Here is a 19,759-nt window from a genome sequence, read left to right on the forward strand (position 1 = left end):
AACTAGCGGAATTCTGCGGTGGAGAGTTGCCGCCAGCCTCCGTGTCATATAGGGAGTTTATGGAAGGGCTCGCGTCTCTTCTCTCCATGTGTAAGAATTGACATGTCAATTCTTCTGAGCAGAGAGGTGCAGAGAGAGGAGACGTTCAAGCCTCCAATAGACTGTCAGTATGACACGGAGGCTGGCAGGATTCTGCCAGTTTTACTCCGTGTGAACTGGCCCTTACATGATCAGATTTTCCTAGAAATTCTATTATGTGGTACATGCAAAGTAAAAAGAAAAATCATATTTAAAATTATTCTATGAGGAAAGTTACAAATGAAGAAGTATGATTAGATGATCTGACACAGTTCCATCTATAATATAATGTTTTTAGTTCCTTACCTTTAGCTATTTTTATATCCAGTGCCGTCCGGATTAGCGCCATAAGTGTGGATGTGAAATGTACTGTCATATCCTCCGTTACTGGCATATTCATCAGGACCAATCTCTACAAAAACACCGGGCGCCCAAGATATGGGATATCGACAAGGGGACCCAAAGCAGACAAGCACACATAGGCACATAATCACTACACCATACACAAAACAAGGATGAAGACATCACTCTCCAAACTTCCCTCCATATCCCCAGCTCCACCCTACACCTGGTAACTAAGAAAAGAAAATAACACAAGGAGCATGCATAGTCTAATCTGACTAAGTCATACCCAGATACTTGAAGGCAAAGGGTGTTGGTTTTTCTGGACAGCACACAAACAAGGCAAAGGTTTAACTGTCCAGAACCAGCTGGTTAAAGGATTATGTCCAAGCAAAATAATTATGGGCTTGCAGACATCATTTGATAAAGAAGATCTAGGACATATTAATAAATGAAATATTTAAGGAGCAGTATAAAAAAATAAGTAATGGTAATGCTAATAGACTGATGACAACCCTAAATAAAGGCCAGGGAAAGGGCAACTAAAAAAATATTATTTAAGCTCTAAAGCCCTGGGGGTGGTCTTTTCTCCTTAGGTGCCCCTCCTAGCTCCTCCTCTTATCTATGAACTCTAACAGTCTCCTGATTGGATGCTAAAGCTGTTAATTGTAGCTGAGAAGAAGGTCTGGGTAAACTCAATACAGGGGCTGAGCACCGAACAAAAAGTACCCACCTCCTGAACACTAACCTTGACATTGGCTAAAAGACTGAACAATCTTTTTCTTGGTCATGCATTTTGCACGATCAAGAAACCAGATGTCAATCCCCTCTCCTCCCTGCCCTTTGGTTTAAAATTGCTGACAGGGTCCCAATGCTATTACCCATTCATATTTTTGAATGTAAAAATAGTGGCTGCCCAAATGAAAAGGGGTCTTAAAACAATGGACATGGCCTTGCCTTTGGTGGTTCACAGAAGAGTTACAGTTAGTTGTCTTTTTGTTTAAATCGATGATATTAGGTGGCATCATATTGAGCAATGGCCTCCTTATACCATTTCTTTTTAACTAAACAGGTTTACAGCTCTAAGTTGATTCATGTTTTGGTACATCTTTTTTCTGATACTGAACTCTAAATCCGTGGAATAGTTTTAAAATATAACTGAGGGGACGTACTGTATGAGCTTACTGAATACCGTGTTAACACTAAAATTAATGTAAAAACAGTATACAGTCACCTGCTATAACTTTGTAGGGGATTTGAATCTCGGTATTGGAAAAACTAAGCAGCAAAAACTGAAAATATATGCAGAAAACTAAAATGGCACAGAATTTTTGACTCAAAAACAACATAATGTTATATGGTGGACATTCAGTTAAAGTTTGTATGCCTCAATGTCATGACTGTAAGTGTTGGGACCTTGGCACAGTCCTCAGTTTGTAAGGTACGACCGAGACTGTGCTTTTGGACATGAATTTGCCCTTATTCTATGTTTTGTTTTCATTTATCTGAGCTCTGTCTGAACACTGTCCTACTCCTTCTGCTGATTGATTTCTCTGCCACACCCGCCTCTTCCCTGCTGAGTTCCCTCTGGTAACTTCACAGCTAACCTCTATTTTGCGTAGGTAATTGAAACTGGTTTCTCCACTTACTGCTGCTGGATTCTGAACCACCGTCCCTATCTTGTTCTGTAGCGGCCCCCTCACCTCCCATATATACTTCCTCAGTCCATTAACCCTTTGCCAGCTATTAGTCTTCTTGGAAGTGTGCTTGTGTATGTTGTATACTTGTATACTCTGGTGATCAGAGTTCGTTTACAGAGTCTTTACAGAGTCTTTACAGGGCCCAATTAGATTTTTCAGCAGACCACAGTGGCCCAATCAGCTGATCATTAGCCCTTTTCAGCCAGTAATTACCCCATGTAATAGGTCCCTAACTATTGGCTATTTGCCTATATACAAAATAAGGTGCACATTGGTGACTAGTTCTACCCATCCAAAGGTTATGACAAACTACCAGCCTTTGGATTCTAAAGAGATCTAATGAGTAACCATAAATAATATTTTCTTTCTGCAAATAGATGTGAGCCAATTAAAGGGATATGTCTGGACTTGTATGCATAGAACATTTCCTGCCAAAAAAAAAGAAAGGAAAAAAAGCCGGGACTGCAACATTATAATGGAATAATAATAAGTGTATGCTTGAATTGCAATAAGGGTCATCTCTACCTTATAAGCCACTTTATTGGGACATCTTTTTCCAAGGCCTAATGGTGGTGACATAAGCGTCAGCATGTCATACATCTCTGTATAATGGATACGGCCACTGGTTATGGACAGGAGGAGCCAGAGAAGGAGGAAGGGAGTGTAGTGAGAACAATGGAGCAAGCAATGAAGGGACAAAGAAAAGTGCGGCATGTCCAAGGAAGCAAAAAACAAACCAACAAGAAAACAAACAAACGGAAAAACACACAGGAAACAGAAAAGAAAGAGGGAAACAGAAGAGAAGACGGAGGGGTTATTAAATGCCTTCACCCCAGGAGCAGATTCAGGCGGGTTATACCGCACTTATGCCCTCAATCAGATCTTTTTCCACCCAAACCCAATTCGTCTCTTCTGTTTTTTTTTTGGTTTTTTTTTAGGATTACTACTAGGATACTACTTGTCTATTGCAATGATGTTGCAAGCAAGTCAGATACTCGTCTCCAGGCTCAGCTTCAGAAAACTTCTCTTTAACGTTTCCCACGTGATAATAGTTTATAAAGTAGGGAACCCGCAGTTGCTTCCTCCTGGCTGTGGCATGCGGCTCCTGGCATGCACCAGTGCAAAGCATGCTCCGGAATGCATAAAAGGAAAGTTTTCATGCATTTGTCCTGAAAGACCCTTCTGCTCATGCTAAGCTGCAAATTTCAGTCAACCAGCTGCCCCCCAACACCAGTAACCCTGGACCTCTGGGTAGTGTGAATACTTGAGATTATTAATATACAGCTCAGATTCTTAGACCCAAAATAATCACCAATTTACTTCTATTTGCATTGATATAGTCTATTTGCAGGGTTTTAAAGAGTCACTGTCATAAGAAAAAAGCTTTTGAATTTTCAGAGACATGTCAAAAGTTTTGATCAGTCTGGGTCTTAGTGTTCAGACACTAACGGATAGTAAAGACGAGCCAGAAGAAGACTGCGCTCAGCATGGTTCTCTCCCGGCTCTATGTCACGTTATCATGTAAGTCTATGGGGAACGTCTATTTCACTGAAACAGAGCGGATAGCAGAGAAGTCCTCTTCCCACTCATTCTATTCATCGGTCAGGGTGTGAACACTCGCTCTGACATAGCAAAAGTTTTTTGTGATGACAGTGCCACTTTATGTGACTATTGTCATTTCCATACATTCATACCCAAATTGCCTTAAAGTGACTCTGTACCCACAATCTGCCCCCCCCCCCCTTAAACATATTGTACCTTCGGATAGCTGCTTTTAATCCAAGATCTGTCCTGGGGTCCATTCGGCAGGCGATGCAGTTATTGTTCTAAAAAACAAGTTTAAAACTTGCAGCCCTGTGCCAAATTGTTGTGGCTGTGCCCTAGGATTGCACCGCCTCTCTGTCCCTCCTTCATCATTAGGAATGTCCCTAGAAAGATTTATCCTATTCATCACTTGTCTGAACAGTGCACATGTGCTGGATAGTTAAGACACCTGTGCAGTGTTCAGACAGGTGATGAATAGGAAAAATCCTGCCATGGGGCATTCCTAATGGTGAGGAGGGACGGAGAGGCGGTGCAGGCCTAGGGCACAAGTACTCTAGGCCACGCCAATTTAAAACAGGGCTACAAGTTTAAAAGTTGTTTCTAAGGACAATAACTGCATCACCTGCTGAACCAGGACAGATCTTGAGATCTTGAATTTATAAGATGCTATCCGACGGTATAAGTAGCTTGGGGGGGGGGGCAGACTGTGGGTACGGAGTGGCTTTAAACTGTTGCCTATATTATACTACGCGTTAACCCTACTTTTTCCTGATACATCAAACCTACAATCTCAGGAGAACCTTCACACAACTTTGTTAAAATGCTCTACAGTCCCAGGGACTAGCTTGGGTGCAGCTGCTGATTTTATGGGACTGTTAGGGAGTGAATATCACTATTTAAACCTGGAGGCAGCAGCCCGAGGTCCCTTGCATGGTGCAGTAGTGGAGCGGTGGAGGGGAAGGGACAGTTAGGTGAAGGGAAAGGTGGGAAGGTAGAGGTAAGCTATGCCCTTGCTGAGTGGAAAGGGCTGAGAGACTGGGCACCAAACCTTGCATGCCACCCTGTAGGGGCAGTTCTCTCCTAGGCCGAGCGGAGGCGAGATGACTCGGACTAATTTGTACATATCCTTATAGGGTATCCTGCCACTGGAAGAGAAGCACAGGCATGTTAATCAGAGCACAGCTCAATATCATGAAGCTGGAGATACCTTCATGGCCAGAGGCAAACCCCCCCACAACTTCAATCACTGCACCATGAGAGCTCCTGGGGCAGCAAAATGTCAAACCCAGAAACTGCAACAAGGCTGCAGGTCATTCTGGGACATGGCTAAGGGGACGGGAGCGAAATGAAACAAATAATAAGTAATCGATATTGTAACAAAATACAGTTTGTAAAATGAAGACAATTATTGGACATCACTTTGAATGTTTACAGGGTTTATGCTATACAAGTGAAATTTACTATATGGCATTTTTACTAAGGTAAAATAATTTACCATGCTGCTCTATCATATTCAGCCCAGATCCGAACAAACTCATCCAGGTGATGTGGACCCAAAATGGAGGAGTCTCTTGTCAAGTATTCAAAGTTGTCCATTATGACGGCAACAAATAGGTTTAACATCTAAGAATAACACGGGAAAAAAATATACATTAACACATATTATATTTACATTACAACCAATGTTACATGTGCTGTACTACAATCTAAATGTGCTGCCTGCACTGTACTGCTTTCTACCTGTGCCACATGTAATTTACTACTCTCTACCTGCACTACATGTACTGTACTGCCCTCTACCTACATAACATGTGTGTACTACTCTCCTTTAATCATAGATCCCCACACCGATAGCATGCACCTGTTGGCCATGCTATTTTAACAGGGTGGTAATAGTGGAAATGTAGCTGTGTAAGAGCGCGCATGCGCTTGAAACGTGTCTGAATTCTGTGGGGTCCCTGCACTAAGGTGTTTCTGTATGTATTGTATTGTCAACAAATAAAGCATTTTCCTCTGCAAGTGCCGGATTACCAGTATTTTCTGCAGATCGTATGCACGCACTGGCCAGATGCGAATCCGGGCACCAAAGGACTGCATAAATCGGTCAGCTGACATTGTTTTTCCTTCATACTAAACTGCTCTCTACCTGTGCAACTTGCACTGTACTGTTCTCTACCTATGCTATATGTACTCTACTGCTCTCAATGTGAACATGTATTGTGTCACTCTCTACCTGTGCCCCGTGTACTATATGGTGCTGTGTCTGCATTGCATTTACTGCCCCCTACCTGTGCCTCCTGCACTGTACTGCTCTCTCTACCTGTGCTTTCAACTGCAATGTACTATACCTATACAGCGCACACTGTCCTGTTCTTTACTTGTACTACATGTACTGCACTGCTATTCATCATTACTACATTCACTATAGTATACTGCCCTGTTTTCACTTTGTTACTTCTCTACTGGTGCTACATGCACTTTATTGTACTGCTCGCTATCTGTGCTAAGCTGTACTGTTCTTTACTAGTACTACATTTATTGTCCTGCATTCTACGTCTGCTACAGATTACTGTACTGTAATCTACATATGCTTCATGTACTGTACTGCTCATTTACTTGTACTACCTGTGCTGTACATCTGTGCTACATGTAGTATACCATACCTATACAACACATACGGCCCTGCAATTTACGTGTACTACATGCACTATACTGCTATATACTAGTAGTATAAGTACTATAAGTATACATCATATATTGTTCTGTATTCTACATGTGCTACTGCACTGCTCTCTAACTGCATCATGTGTACTGCACTGCCATCTACATGTACTACATGTACTGTACTACCATTCACCTGTACTACATATACCATACTATTATGTACATAAATTTCCACCATTACAGCCAATCAAACTTTTGACATATCAATTTTTTTTTTTTAAATGACAGGTATGCTTCAAAGTACAGTAAATGTGCTGGCTGGATTACATTCTGTTGCTACATTCTAATAAATTGAGTTGCTTGATTGCAGGATATTGTGCAATGTATATAATACCATATAATAATAATGAGAAATCTATTTCTCTCTCTACATTTATTGAAGACATTCTGTATTTTAGAATAGTAAGTTAAATGTGTAACAATATTTCATTCTTTTAACTACAGTCAACACGTAATATTTTTTGCCAGTTGAAATCCATAGTTCATGATGTCCCGGCTATAATTATTTCACAGATGTGAGCTTCCTCCCTTATTAAATCATTGAACATCTGAATGTGTTGTTTTTTTTTTATTTTTTTTATTTTATATTATTTAAGAAAAATGTTTCTAGACAGCTCTCTCATCCCCAGTGTAGTGTGTGTGTGCATGTGTGCGTGTCTGTGTGCGCTGTTCAGTTAACACAGACTGTCACCCTTTAACCCACTCCTGGATGTGGAAGCTGGACGTAACTGCTAGAGATCACTTTCCAAGAGTTTTCCCAGTGTGGGTAGCAGCTGGCCCAGTAGACCACAAGACTACGTAGTGAGGCACCAGGGGTTCAGTTAATGTTAAGTCAAGGTCCGGACACAGGTTGTGGGCAGGTGGCAAAACAACATAGCGAGGAACAGTCAGGTGAGCAGAGGAGAGTCAATATAGTATGACGGTCAGAGACAAGGGAGTCATAAGATCAGGTATGGGTCAAGTGCAGGATCACAGACCAGTTTAACAGAAGCTAGGGAATTAAGGGAATTAACTCCTTTATTGCTTAGGCATTAGTAGGTGGGCAAAGTACCCTTAAAGGGGGATTTAACTCAAACATAACTTTTGATATGTTGCTGCCCATGGTGAGACTAACAGCAGCTCAGAACTGGGGGAAGGAAACTGATTAGATAATAACACGTAGGGAATGCAATGTTAGTCTCATCACGGGCAGCAACATATGAAAAGTTCTGTTTGAATGGAATACCCCATTAATAGTTAGTCCGGGGCATAGATGGGTTAAACATTAGGGGTTCCTGCATAGGCGTTTTAAGTAACAGAGAGAATGTGTTCATACCCTACAGGCCAGACCAGGAACTGCAGGAGAAGAAGCAGCAAGCTGCCTTTGAGTTGGCAGTAAAGTTGGCAGGGCCTGGATCAATATCTGGCGAGAGTAGACTGCTGTAATTACACAATATAAAACTTTTTGTGTGTAATTCCCTCCTGCTTTTGACTCCTTTCACTGTGTAGTGCAGGTGCCAAACTATGTGCTAGGTGTCAGCACCTCAATGACTGATGGCTTATCCTGTGGATAACACCTTAAGTCTGGGGCTACATGGCAATTCCTGGTTCCATGACCAAGAATCACTGCTTGCTGCCCCGCTCATATGGATTTCTGTGACTTCAATGTTACGGCAGCTTGTAGGTCACAATGCGGCCATATTCACTTGTATGGGTAAGAGTGCTGCAAGTCAGTGCAACATGGTGGCTCCTGGTTACGTAAACTGTGTAGCCCTAGCCTTAAAGAGACTCTGTCAGTAGGTTTATGGTGTCCAATCTAAGGGTAGAATAAACTAGTGGCAGAGAAGCTGAACAGAATGATGTATCACTTACATTGTTCTGTGCAGCTGATCCAGAGATATCCTCCTGAATAACATGGGCAAAAGTAATTATGTGCGTGAGCTCAGTACTCCTCGATATTCATGAGCTCCAGAAAACTCTGCCCACTAGCTGCTGATTGGCAGTTATATATCTATGCTGTGTCAATCAGCAGCTGAAGGGCAGGGGGAGTAGTGTGGCACAAATCCCATTTTGCCACATATAAGAGAATGATGTAAGTAATACATCGATCTGTTCAGCATTTATGTCACTAGTTTATGCTGCCCTAATTTAAGGCAGTATAAACCTAGTAATAGATTCACTTTAAGTGTCGACAATCCCTTTAAGTCAACCAGACTTGATTCTAGTGCTAATTCACCTCTGTTATGGAGAGTACAGTATGTGCCTATCTACAATAGCTACAATATCATATGTATCTTCAGTATGGAATAGGCTCCACAATAAATATAACAGCAGATTGGCAGTCAATATGCAGGAAATGTATTCAGCATTTAAGAGGCACAAGTTCTCAGTTAACTTAAGTGTTTATGTCTGACAAAATGTAAGTGCAGATAATGTGAAGGAAGCAATAGGCGGGTGAATAACCTCAGCAAGAGCTGCTCTACTTTCTTTTAGTGCTGAACAAAATAGGGCAGTCATTTGCATTTGCCTGTCAAACACTTTTAAAGATAGCTACAGAACAGACCCGGTGCAATAACAGAATTACCATTATCCGACTCCTCTAAATGTCACCGCATGTGAACTGCAGGTCTAACACTGACTATCATCTCAGATAGACATACAATGGAGCGTAAAGTGTTTAGGAAATTGTAACCATTACAAGAAAACCTTAGGTGCCTCCCTATCTGGGGCTTCTCTCTCCACCCGAGCATAAATAATACACAACATATATAATTATATGGAGTTTATGTCACAAAGGTTACTGGGTTATAAACACAGCTAAATCCTACTCCCACATTAAATGTGGGCGCAAAATGCAAAAAAGGTATGGATTCTGGGTTGGCTTATAGAAACATCAGATAGGGCATCTGTATATGGGGGCAGAATTTAGAGGGCCATAGATGTACATGACCAAGAAATCTATCACCGGACAGTTGTGTTAAAGGGGTTGGCCACTTTATAGTAAAATTGATCAGTGTACAGTATAATTAAGTGTACTTACTGTATATACTGACAGCAGCTCCCTGTGTACCTCATAGAGCTAAAATCAGACTCCTCTCCTCCAGGCTGGGCTATGAGGTAAGTCTGTTCAAATGATGGCTGGCATGGAGGCAGTAGCGAATTATGATAGGTCTGTTTCGGGTGGCAGCCCTGGGCCCAGAGCTCCTTGGGGGCCCATGGGCACCCAAACAGACTTATACTTTCAGTGGTGTATTGTCCCTGGCTACAGTTTTGCCATAATTTGCAAACATTTGCTGCTTTTTTTACTTCAATTTTGCACAAATAAGGGCATCATAACAATATCTATCCTGCTGCCATGGTTACAGTGAGGGGAGGGGGTCCCAGGCTTGGTGAACAGCCCGGGGTCTATGGTAAAGTTAATCTGCCCCTGCATGGAGGAGCATGTGACTATGCCCCGCCCTCCAGTGTCCACCACTGAGCCTGTATATGTCTATGGAGGACACTAGAGGCGGGCAGGGCCGGCGTTAGGGGGGGGCAAAGTAGGCACTTGCCCAGGGCCCCCATCCCCCAGGGGCCCCCTAGCTCCTTCCTTCATTAGTGGAGCAGGAAGCAGAGCAGCACAAGCAGCTCCCCTGCTCCACTAATGAACGAAGGAGCTGAGCTGTGAGGACGGAGCGCCCCTCCTGCAGAGCTGCCTGTGCCCTACAGAAGAGGAGGAACGGCAAGCCCAGGTAAAGAAATAGAGGGGGGGAGGGGGGGGGTGTTAGAGGGTCACGGAGACTGGGGGCGGGACTTGCGGCCAGGGGGCGGTGCTTACGGCCGCGGGTGGGCGGAGCCTCGGGTGTCTTTATAAAACAGTAACCCCCTCCCCATATACTAGCCTAGCGAACAGTATACAGGAAGGGGGCAGGGGATCTTGTATGATGCAGTCCCCCCTTCCACCATATACTGTTCAGGGCCCTCCTCCCTCTGTATCTATGGGCACCAGGCCCTGAGCAGTACATGATGGAGGTGGGTGCTGAATCACACAGTATCCTGTATGATAAAGTACCCCCATATCTCTCCTCTGCTCTACTACTACCCCCAATACTACTCCTAATACTGCTCTACTATTACCCCCAATACTACTCCTAATACTGCCCTACTACTACCCCCAGTAGTGCCCTACTACTACCCCAATACTACTCCTAATACTGCCCTACTACTACCCCCAATACTACTCCTAATATTGCTCTACTACTACCCCCAATAGTGCCCTACTACTACCACCATCAATACTACTCCTAATACTGCTCTACTACTACCCCCAATAGTGCCCTACTATTACCCCCAATACTACTCCTAATACTGCCCTACTACTACCCCCAATAGTGCCCTACTACTACCACCATCAATACTACTCCTAATACTGCTCTACTACTACCCCCAATAGTGCCCTACTATTACCCACAATACTACTCCTAATACTGCTCTACTACTCCGAATACTACTCCTAATACTGCTCTACTATTACCCCCAATAGTGCCCTACTACTACCCCCAATACTACTCCTAATACTGCTCTACTATTACCCCCAATTTCTCTACTACTACCCCCAATACTACTCCTAATACTGCCCTACTACTACCCCCAATAGTGCCCTACTACTACCACCATCAATACTACTCCTAATACTGCTCTACTACCCCCAATAGTGCCCTACTACTACCACCATCAATACTACTCCTAATACTGCTCTACTACTACCCCCAATAGTGCCCTACTATTACCCCCAATACTACTCCTAATACTGCCCTACTACTACCCCCAATAGTGCCCTACTATTACCCACAATACTACTCCTAATACTGCTCTACTACTCCGAATACTACTCCTAATACTGCTCTACTATTACCCACAATAGTGCCCTACTACTACCCTCAATACTACTCCTAATACTGCCCTACTACTACCCCCAATAATGCCCTACTACTACCACCATCAATACTACTCCTAATACTGCTCTACTACCCCCAATAGTGCCCTACTACTACCACCATCAATACTACTCCTAATACTGCTCTACTACCCCCAATAGTGCCCTACTACTACCACCATCAATACTACTCCTAATACTGCTCTACTACTACCCCCAATAGTGCCCTACTACTACCACCATCAATACTACTCCTAATACTGCTCTACTACTACCCCCAATAGTGCCCTACTACTACCACCATCAATACTACTCCTAATACTGCTCTACTACTACCCCCAATAGTGCCTTACTACTACCCCAATACTACCCCCAATAGTGCCTTACTACTACCCCAATACTACTCCTAATACTGCTCTACTACTACCCCCAATAGTGCCTTACTACTACCCCAATACTACTCCTAATACTGCCCTACTACTACCCCCAGTAGTGCCCTACTACTACCCCCAATACTACTCCTAATATTGCTCTACTACTACCCCCAATAGTGCCCTACTATTACCCCCAATACTACTCCTAATACTGCCCTACTACTACCCCCAATAGTGCCCTACTATTACCCCCAATACTACTCCAAATACTGCTCTACTACCCCCAATACTGCCCTACTACTACCCCCAATACTACTCCCAATACTGCTCTACTACTACCACAAATACTGCCCTACTACTACCCCAATACTACTCCTAATACTGCTCTACTACTACTCCCAATACTGCCCTACTACTACTCCTAATACTGCTCTACTACTACCCCCAATACTGCTCTACTACTACCCCCATACTGCCCTACTACTACCCCCAATACTACTCCTAATACTGCTCTACTACTACCCCCAATACTGCTCTACTACTACCCCCAATACTGCTATACTACTACCCCCATACTGCCCTACTACTACCCCCAATACTACTCCTAATACTGCTCTACTACTACCCCAATACTGCTCTACTACTACCCCCAATACTGCTCTACTACTACTACTCCCAATACTACTCTACTACTACCCCTAATACTGCTCTACTACTACCCCCAATACTGCTCTACTACTACCCCCAATACTGCTCTACTACCATTGCTATTATTACCTCCACTCCTGATACTACTACTACTCCCAAAACTGCTACTCCCCTTATCTACTACTACACCCCTCATCTTATATGCTTCTACTATTGCTACACCCCTTATCCACTATGCCTATACTACTACACCCATCAAAAAATAAATAAAAAAAATCGAGAAAAGAAAAAACGAGATTTTATTTTTTGCCCACATCACCCCAGCCCTAGGAGATGATATGTGCTGGGGGCGGGGGGGCATTTAACTATCAGTGGAGATGCTATCTGCTGAGGGGGCAACTATCAGTGGAGATGCTATCTGCTGAGGGGGCAACTATCAGTGGAGATGCTATCTGCTGAGGGGGCAACTATCAGTGGAGATGCTATGTGCTGGGGGGGGGGGGGGAACAGGGGAGATGCTATGTGCTGGGGGGGGGGGGGAACTATCAGGGGAGCTGCTATCTGCTGAGGGGGCAACTATCAGGGGGCTAGCTAACAGGTGTAAAACCTACAGTGAGATGTCTCCTATATTGGGTGGATACTACATACTGGGTGGTGGAGGTAACTACCAGAAGAATTACCTACAGAGGGATACCGACTATATGTACTATGGAGGCACAGAGGGACCTATCTACTATATAGGGCACAGAGGGGTCTTATTTAAGGTCACAGAAGATCACCCCACCTCGAGCAGCGCGCCAACCGCTGACAAAAAAGTATGGGGACCTTAAATTGCTGCTACAATGTTTTAGCATTTGGGGCCCCACCTTCAACTTTGCCCAGGGCCACATTTTGTCTAAAACCGGCCCTGGAGGCGGGGCATGGTCACATGCTCCTCCATGTCTCGGCCATCTTATGGACAGACTAACCACAGAACAGGACAGCACAGCCTGGAGGAGGGGGGTCTAATTTAAGCTCTATGAGGTACACAGGGGGCTTCCGTTAGTAATGCAAGTGCAATGAGTACACTTACTTATACTACACACAAAACAATTTTACTATAAAGTGGCCAACCCCTTAGGGGTAGGGATAGTCCGAACCTGTTTCGGTTCGGGTTCGTACGAACCCGACTCTCTGCAATGATTCCTGCTGCCTGTCAGCTCCGTGGAGAGGGTGGATACAGTGGGAGGACTGCCTGGAAAACTGGGATACAGCCATAGCCATAAGCTGTATCCCAGTTTTCCAGGCGGTCCTCTCGCTGTATCCACCCGCTGCACGGAGTTGGCAGACAGCGGGAATCTGATGCCGAGCGTTCGGGTTCATACGAACCCGAACCTCGGAAGATTCGGACCATCCCTACCTTTAAGTAATCCCTGGCTCAGCTTTCTCCACAACTCCTACAGGCTTCATAACAAAAACATGACCACCTTTATATAGTGTTAGCTTTGGCCTGGGTTCCAGAAGTGGTGTGAGAGCATCCACCAAGTACTAGGTAGCCAGTCGCAATTAAACTAAAAACAATATAACCAAGGAAACTTACCAGGAATGAGCAAAAGAAGATGAAGGAAACAAAATAGACGTAGGCCAAGTCAGTTCCACAGCGTTCATTCTCATTGTGGGAGGGCGCACTCGTATCTGGTTCACAACCTTTGTCGCCAAGACATGATAACATGATCTCCTGCCAAGCTTCCCCTGTGGCACTCCTGTCATCAAAATATCCATGCGTTTATGTAACCAGCATTGACATGCAGTCACTAATATTTATTTATCACCCTCCAATTCTCTGTCTGCATCCTTCCTACTATATATGAGGTGAAAACAAAGAATAAAAAGAGTACATGGATCATTTACAGCTTCTGTCTCTATGGGGCTGTAGTCAAGGTGATGACCTTCAGCTTGCTTCACTATATACATTTTTAATATACATTACAATAAGTATCCTGTTCTGATCTATATTTATAGTCTATGTCAGGGATGGGGAACCTTCGTCCCTCCAGCTGTCCCAAAACTACAACTCCCATCAGGCCTGCACAGCCAAAGCGAAGCTTTGGCTGCCCAGGCATAATGGTCATTGTAGTTTTGCAACAGCTGGAGGGCTGAAGGTTCCCCATCCCTGGTCTATGTTATAGTTTAGAGTTGCATTTATAATTCTGCTGGCTGTAACTGGAAAGAGTCAGAAAAATGGAAGAATAATTTCCTTATATGCATAGATCTCTATACAGTGCCTGGTGTAAGAAATGATCTTTAAGCAATGTAAATCCCCAGCACAAGCAAGTAATTCTGGGAAATTTCAGCTCTGAAGCTTGCAAAACTGTGTTTGGTCAACCAACAAATACAAGTAAAATGAATGATGTATAAAGTATCCCGTCCTTCTTACATTCCATATGTGAAAAGAAAATGGTGGTCAAAGGTGAATATCCTCTATAAACACTGATTATTCAGTGAGTATAAATGGTTATTTTGTTAAAGTGATGACTAGAGTTGTTCTTAGGCTTGCTTTTTTTTTTTTTTTTTAATGTGTCAGTGTTATATACTGTAGCCAGACTTACATATGCCCCGAGATTTCACTTATAATTTTTTTTTACTATATGATGGCTACTTCATCAGCCATTTCTTATTAGAGAGAACAACATTTTACTTTCTCAGTGTAGTAGCTCATACCCCCAGTTTAGTGCATATTGAAATTTTACAGAGTGAAAACAGAAAAAATCACAAAAATCCTATAAGGGAATTGTGAAATTCTATTCTTACCTGAAGAGGAGCATAAGGGAACTGAAGAAACTCCTGAAGTTGTTGTGTCTGTTGATATGACTGTCTTCTTCTAGACGGATGTTTCCAAAAACCTAAATATTATAAGGCTTTATTATAGGCAATCCACAAATAGTAACAGTGATTGGCACTATCTTCATGCAGACTCACACAGCAGTCGTTTTTGGTCACTGTGGTGGTGCTCCTCTGGTAATCATACAGGACATAGAGCAAAATCAGATCAGGAGAACAAACAGTAGGGCACTCACCGATACACAGTAGGGCACTCACTGATACACAGTAGGGCACTCAAAGTGACTTCTTTTATTTCAAAGCGTGTAGTGATCCATGTCGATACATACACACAAGAGCAGGAACGACAGATACACAATCAGACACATGCCCCGATTGTGTGTCTGGTGTTCCTGCTCTTATACAATATGTGCATTGACATGGATCACTACACATTCTGAAATAAAAGAAGTCACTTTGTATTGGTGAGTGCCCTGCTGTTTGTTCTCCTGATCTGAGTTTATTTTATTATAGGGTTGTAGCCTATCAATAAGTAACCTAGGGCAAGAGTAGATTCTGGATTCATCATAGAGTAGATTCTGGATTCATCATAGAATAGATTCTGTCTAATATTATAATATAGAAAGTAAAGTGGCTCCCTGGCTACAGGTTGACAAGTATACTCACCCCTGATGATCGCTTTGCTGCGGCATGTCGTTATCCTGGTGCTCTGATGCCTATCTCATCCTGCTGGCACCCACATGACCTCTTCTGTGTCCATCCTGCATCTTCGGAGGCTAGAAGTCAGCGTTTTTGATGCATCTCTATGAGAGCGCTCCCATAGAGATGCATTGACAACACTAATTTCCGGTTTTCCAAAGCACAAGAGAATCAAGGGGGTCAGAAGAAGTGTGATGCCAGCTCCTGTGGGATCTGAGCAGCATCGGAGCACCGGAATAATGCCGCTCTGCAGGAAAGGAAGGAAGGAAATCATCACGGGTGAGTATACGTGCCGGGGAGCCAGTAAAACAAATCGGGGGGAGTTTTTCTTTAGCAATACAAAGAACAAAAGGGGTATTCTCTTTACCAGAGATAAGTCACATAAAAAGCTAGAACTCTTCTGTTTTAGATTTAGTGGGCAGGTATGGGCTACGTTTAAGAATATTTTGCGGATAAGTAGCACTTAGAAATCATACCATTGTTTTCTAATAAGAGGTTTTATGAGTTCAACTAATTCTCTGGCACTTTTTAACAATGGTTTAATGGGAGTTTGACAGGTCTGTGCAGAAGGGAAAATAAGAGAAGAACATGTGACAATTATTATAAGTGAAGACAAGAAATAAATGTAGACCGCTACATTACAGGTTATGACACAAGTAACTGAATAACAAGGGAATGAAAATGGTGTTTAAAATGTATGGAAAACAGGAATATGGCTTGTCATAAGAAAAAAATAGAAATGATTGACAAACACCATTATTATTATTAATATATATATATATTTGTATGTATAGATAATGTGCAAGGCTGAATGTAGGGGGAAAAACGGAAAAGGTTTTATTAGCTATGGTCCAACAACATCTTTTTTTTTATCTAAGAGGACAGATGCAGCCAGCATTGCCTAAGACACACGGGAAAGAAACACCGGGACTATGTAACTTAGATCACAGCTCTTAGCATTAAGGTGGTGCACCCAGATAATACGTGTAACATAGGTACTGAAAGCAAAGAAACAGTCACTGGGCACTCACCTTTGGATGAATATCCAAGAGATCTTTTTTTTAAGATGGTGTACAGCAGGAAGGTGGACAGGTGGTAGTGCGGGTGCCCACACTACCACTTGTCCCCCTTCCTGCTGTACACCATCCAACGGTGAGGGCCCAGTGAATGTTTTTTTGCTTTCCATATCTTTTTATAGCTGTTTTGTGTCCTTTTTTATTTTTTTTTATTTTGGACAACCATAATTTTTGCTCCAAAACATGGGCGTTTTATATAAATTACAGCCACCATTTGCATACAGCAGCTGCATTTTGGTGCTAAAATGGTCCAAAGAAACAGATGCGAAACAGGCAAAAAAGGCATCGTGGGAACCTTAAACTGCCAATTCCCTGCCACATGGTCTCAGCTGATCACCACTTCTTGGTCTCAATACATGATAACTGCTCACGCAGCCATTCATTCTGGAAGTCGGAAGTGTCAATGAGCATGGACCCAGTAAACTTGACAGTGAGAGAGGATGAATGATATTGTTTTTCTTGTTGTTGTTTTTTTTCCAAACAAGCCTACCCCAAAAATTTATGAGACAGTTAAAAAGTTTTGACTGGTTTGGGTCTAAGTATTCAGACCCTCACTAATCTTTAGATATACAGTAGTTGGGGGAAGTGCACACACAGCTGAGCGCTTCTGTCCCCTGCTTTCGGCCATATTCATCTGCTATATGCAATTTTAAGAAAAAAGAGTTTTGTGGTTAGGTGGCAGAAAAATGAATCATTCTTTTGATTAAAAATAATTTGTTCATATAAAAGAAATATGCTCATTAATAACTGTACACAGGCATTGGAAAAATAAAAGTTACCACCATTATGACAAGAAATGTCATACATAGGTGCACAGGATATGCACTCGTACCCTGCCCCATATGACTGAAATTACCTTTTTGAAAAAGATTTATATCCCAAATGTAAAAGAAATGTTAATAAAATGTAAAAAAAAATCTGCTTTTCGCTTATCACATACAAAAACTCTACTCTACTCTACAAATAACTCTGACTGGGCATATTTTACCCCAAAAAGACGTGTCAGTGGTTCTTAGACTCACCTGCATCCCAATAATGGCGTAAATGAAGAAAAGCATTGCAATCAAAAGACAGACATAAGGAAGGGCCTGAAAAGAAAATATAGAGAGGTGTTACTTGGGCCCCAATGCAATCTGCTGTAAGGCTATGTTCATACTGCGTATATGTCTGGCCGCATATTTTCGCGGCCGGACATATACGCGCTAAACTCCGGCCGGGGATTCACGCTACTTGCGGCCGGCTACGTACGGAGCGCAAACTTACGCCCGAAGTCTACTTACGCTTCCCGAGCGCCCTACGTAGCGATCTGACAGCGGTCTTTTACTTGGAAATCTTCGCCTAGCCCCGGACACCCCACAGAACCTTTTGGATTGGCACAAAAAGCTGGCAAAATGAAGAAATCACCACTACGTACGGGCTAGGGGCGTAAGTTACGGCATTTTTGTCCTTAAACATTGGTCTGGTTCATTTTATACGGATCTTACGTAGTGTGAACTGTGCCGCCGTATATCGTATACTTTCCATTTTACGCAAACTACATAAGTCTCCGGACGCTTATTCACAGAATGCGTTATGTCAGGAGACGTACGTAGTGTGAACATAGCCTTAGACTGTAAGAAAACAACACATATTAAGGTCTAGCGTCTTCTCAGGAACACATGCCCTGGAGTATGTAGATTCAGAGAGAGTGTGGACATGGGAATAGTGGCGAGAGGTTCTTGGTTTGTGAGATTTGGAAATCACCTTCAGAGAAACGTCTGATATATACAGAGAGCTTGTTGAGATGATCTGATGCCATATCTTGTACAACACACAGGGCATGTATAATTTTAAATGGCCAGTGCTCTCTCTATAGATTTACAGTAACCATACATTAAACCATTTAGCAGTGAAACATACATTTTATGAGGTCAATGGGTGTTAGCCCTCTATGGTCCATTTGCTGTAATATTAGATGTTAAATATATGCATTGTAAGTTCATGAGACCCAGTTCATTGCAAACACAATTATTTTTGAGTGTTACAGAGTGCTGTGGAGAGTGATACAACACTGACGGTGGTCTTCTGCTGGCATCCTGCCTCTTACCTATATTGTCAGAGGCTGCTTTGTGCTCCGCTAGTGGCCCACTCTCCAGCCTGCCCTTTTCCAAGCACAGCTAAGCAACAAATTCCACTCCCTGGTTCCTTACCATTATTGGGGTCCTTTGCATCTATTTGCAAATGCTAATTCTGTTCCTGTCATACTGTGTATTGATCCATGCCTGCCATTAGGACTCCACCTCTGTCTGTCTCCTTACTGTGCCATATGGATTCTCCTGTGTCCTACCCAAATTGTTGTCCCAGAACCTGGGCCACCTGCCTAAGCCTTCGACTATGCTTGCATAACCACTGGTGCCACACACCAATGCCACATGGACATTGGGCCAACTCTTACCCACACAAGAACCATGCATGGGAAGTGGCTGTTGAAGTCCAGTTCTACATCTTGGAGTAAGATAAACAATGAAAAGCAAAGCAATCCTTAGACTCCACTCCTGAGTGAGGCCCAAAGCCAAAACTAGTTGGGTAGCACAGCAGGTCCACACTCATTCAATGTCACAAGTGGTGAGCAGCAACAAACTGGATGAATAATTTCAATGGAACTTATTGACATGATAGTGAGGAACCTGAATTAAGCTGGGTTCATCTGTTGCGGCTGCAAGGTAATATAGTGCTCAGTGTCCAAGAACAAAACAGAAAAAACATATGTAGTTTATCAGGAAATGGCCTGGTTTTATGGCAAGTACAGGTGAAGTACAAGGTTTGCATGTGCTTCACCTGTACTTGTCTTTAAAATGTGGCAATTTGCAATTAACCATA

General features: G+C 42.9%; 1 protein-coding gene across 5 annotated transcripts in view; it reads right to left on the minus strand.

The window, feature by feature from the left end:
• CACNA1E (calcium voltage-gated channel subunit alpha1 E) overlaps positions 1–19,759 on the minus strand; it is a 548,978-nt gene that overhangs the window by 23,683 nt on the left and 505,536 nt on the right. For 3 of the 5 annotated variants that reach the window (XM_069981148.1, XM_069981150.1, XM_069981151.1), the window contains 6 exons: positions 17,923–17,988; positions 15,096–15,187; positions 13,885–14,047; positions 5,161–5,288; positions 2,646–2,742; positions 385–490 (listed from right to left, as the gene is read on the minus strand). In XM_069981148.1, coding sequence (XP_069837249.1) covers positions 385–490; positions 2,646–2,742; positions 5,161–5,288; positions 13,885–14,047; positions 15,096–15,187; positions 17,923–17,988 — 652 coding nt within the window. Of the gene's footprint in view, positions 1–384; positions 491–2,645; positions 2,743–4,713; positions 4,811–5,160; positions 5,289–13,884; positions 14,048–15,095; positions 15,188–17,922; positions 17,989–19,759 lie in introns of all 5 variants that reach the window. The other 2 variants (XM_069981149.1, XM_069981152.1) reach the window with 2 other exon arrangements.

The sequence above is a fragment of the Dendropsophus ebraccatus genome, chromosome 8 (assembly GCF_027789765.1).
Source record: "Dendropsophus ebraccatus isolate aDenEbr1 chromosome 8, aDenEbr1.pat, whole genome shotgun sequence".
Lineage (NCBI taxonomy): Eukaryota > Metazoa > Chordata > Amphibia > Anura > Hylidae > Dendropsophus > Dendropsophus ebraccatus.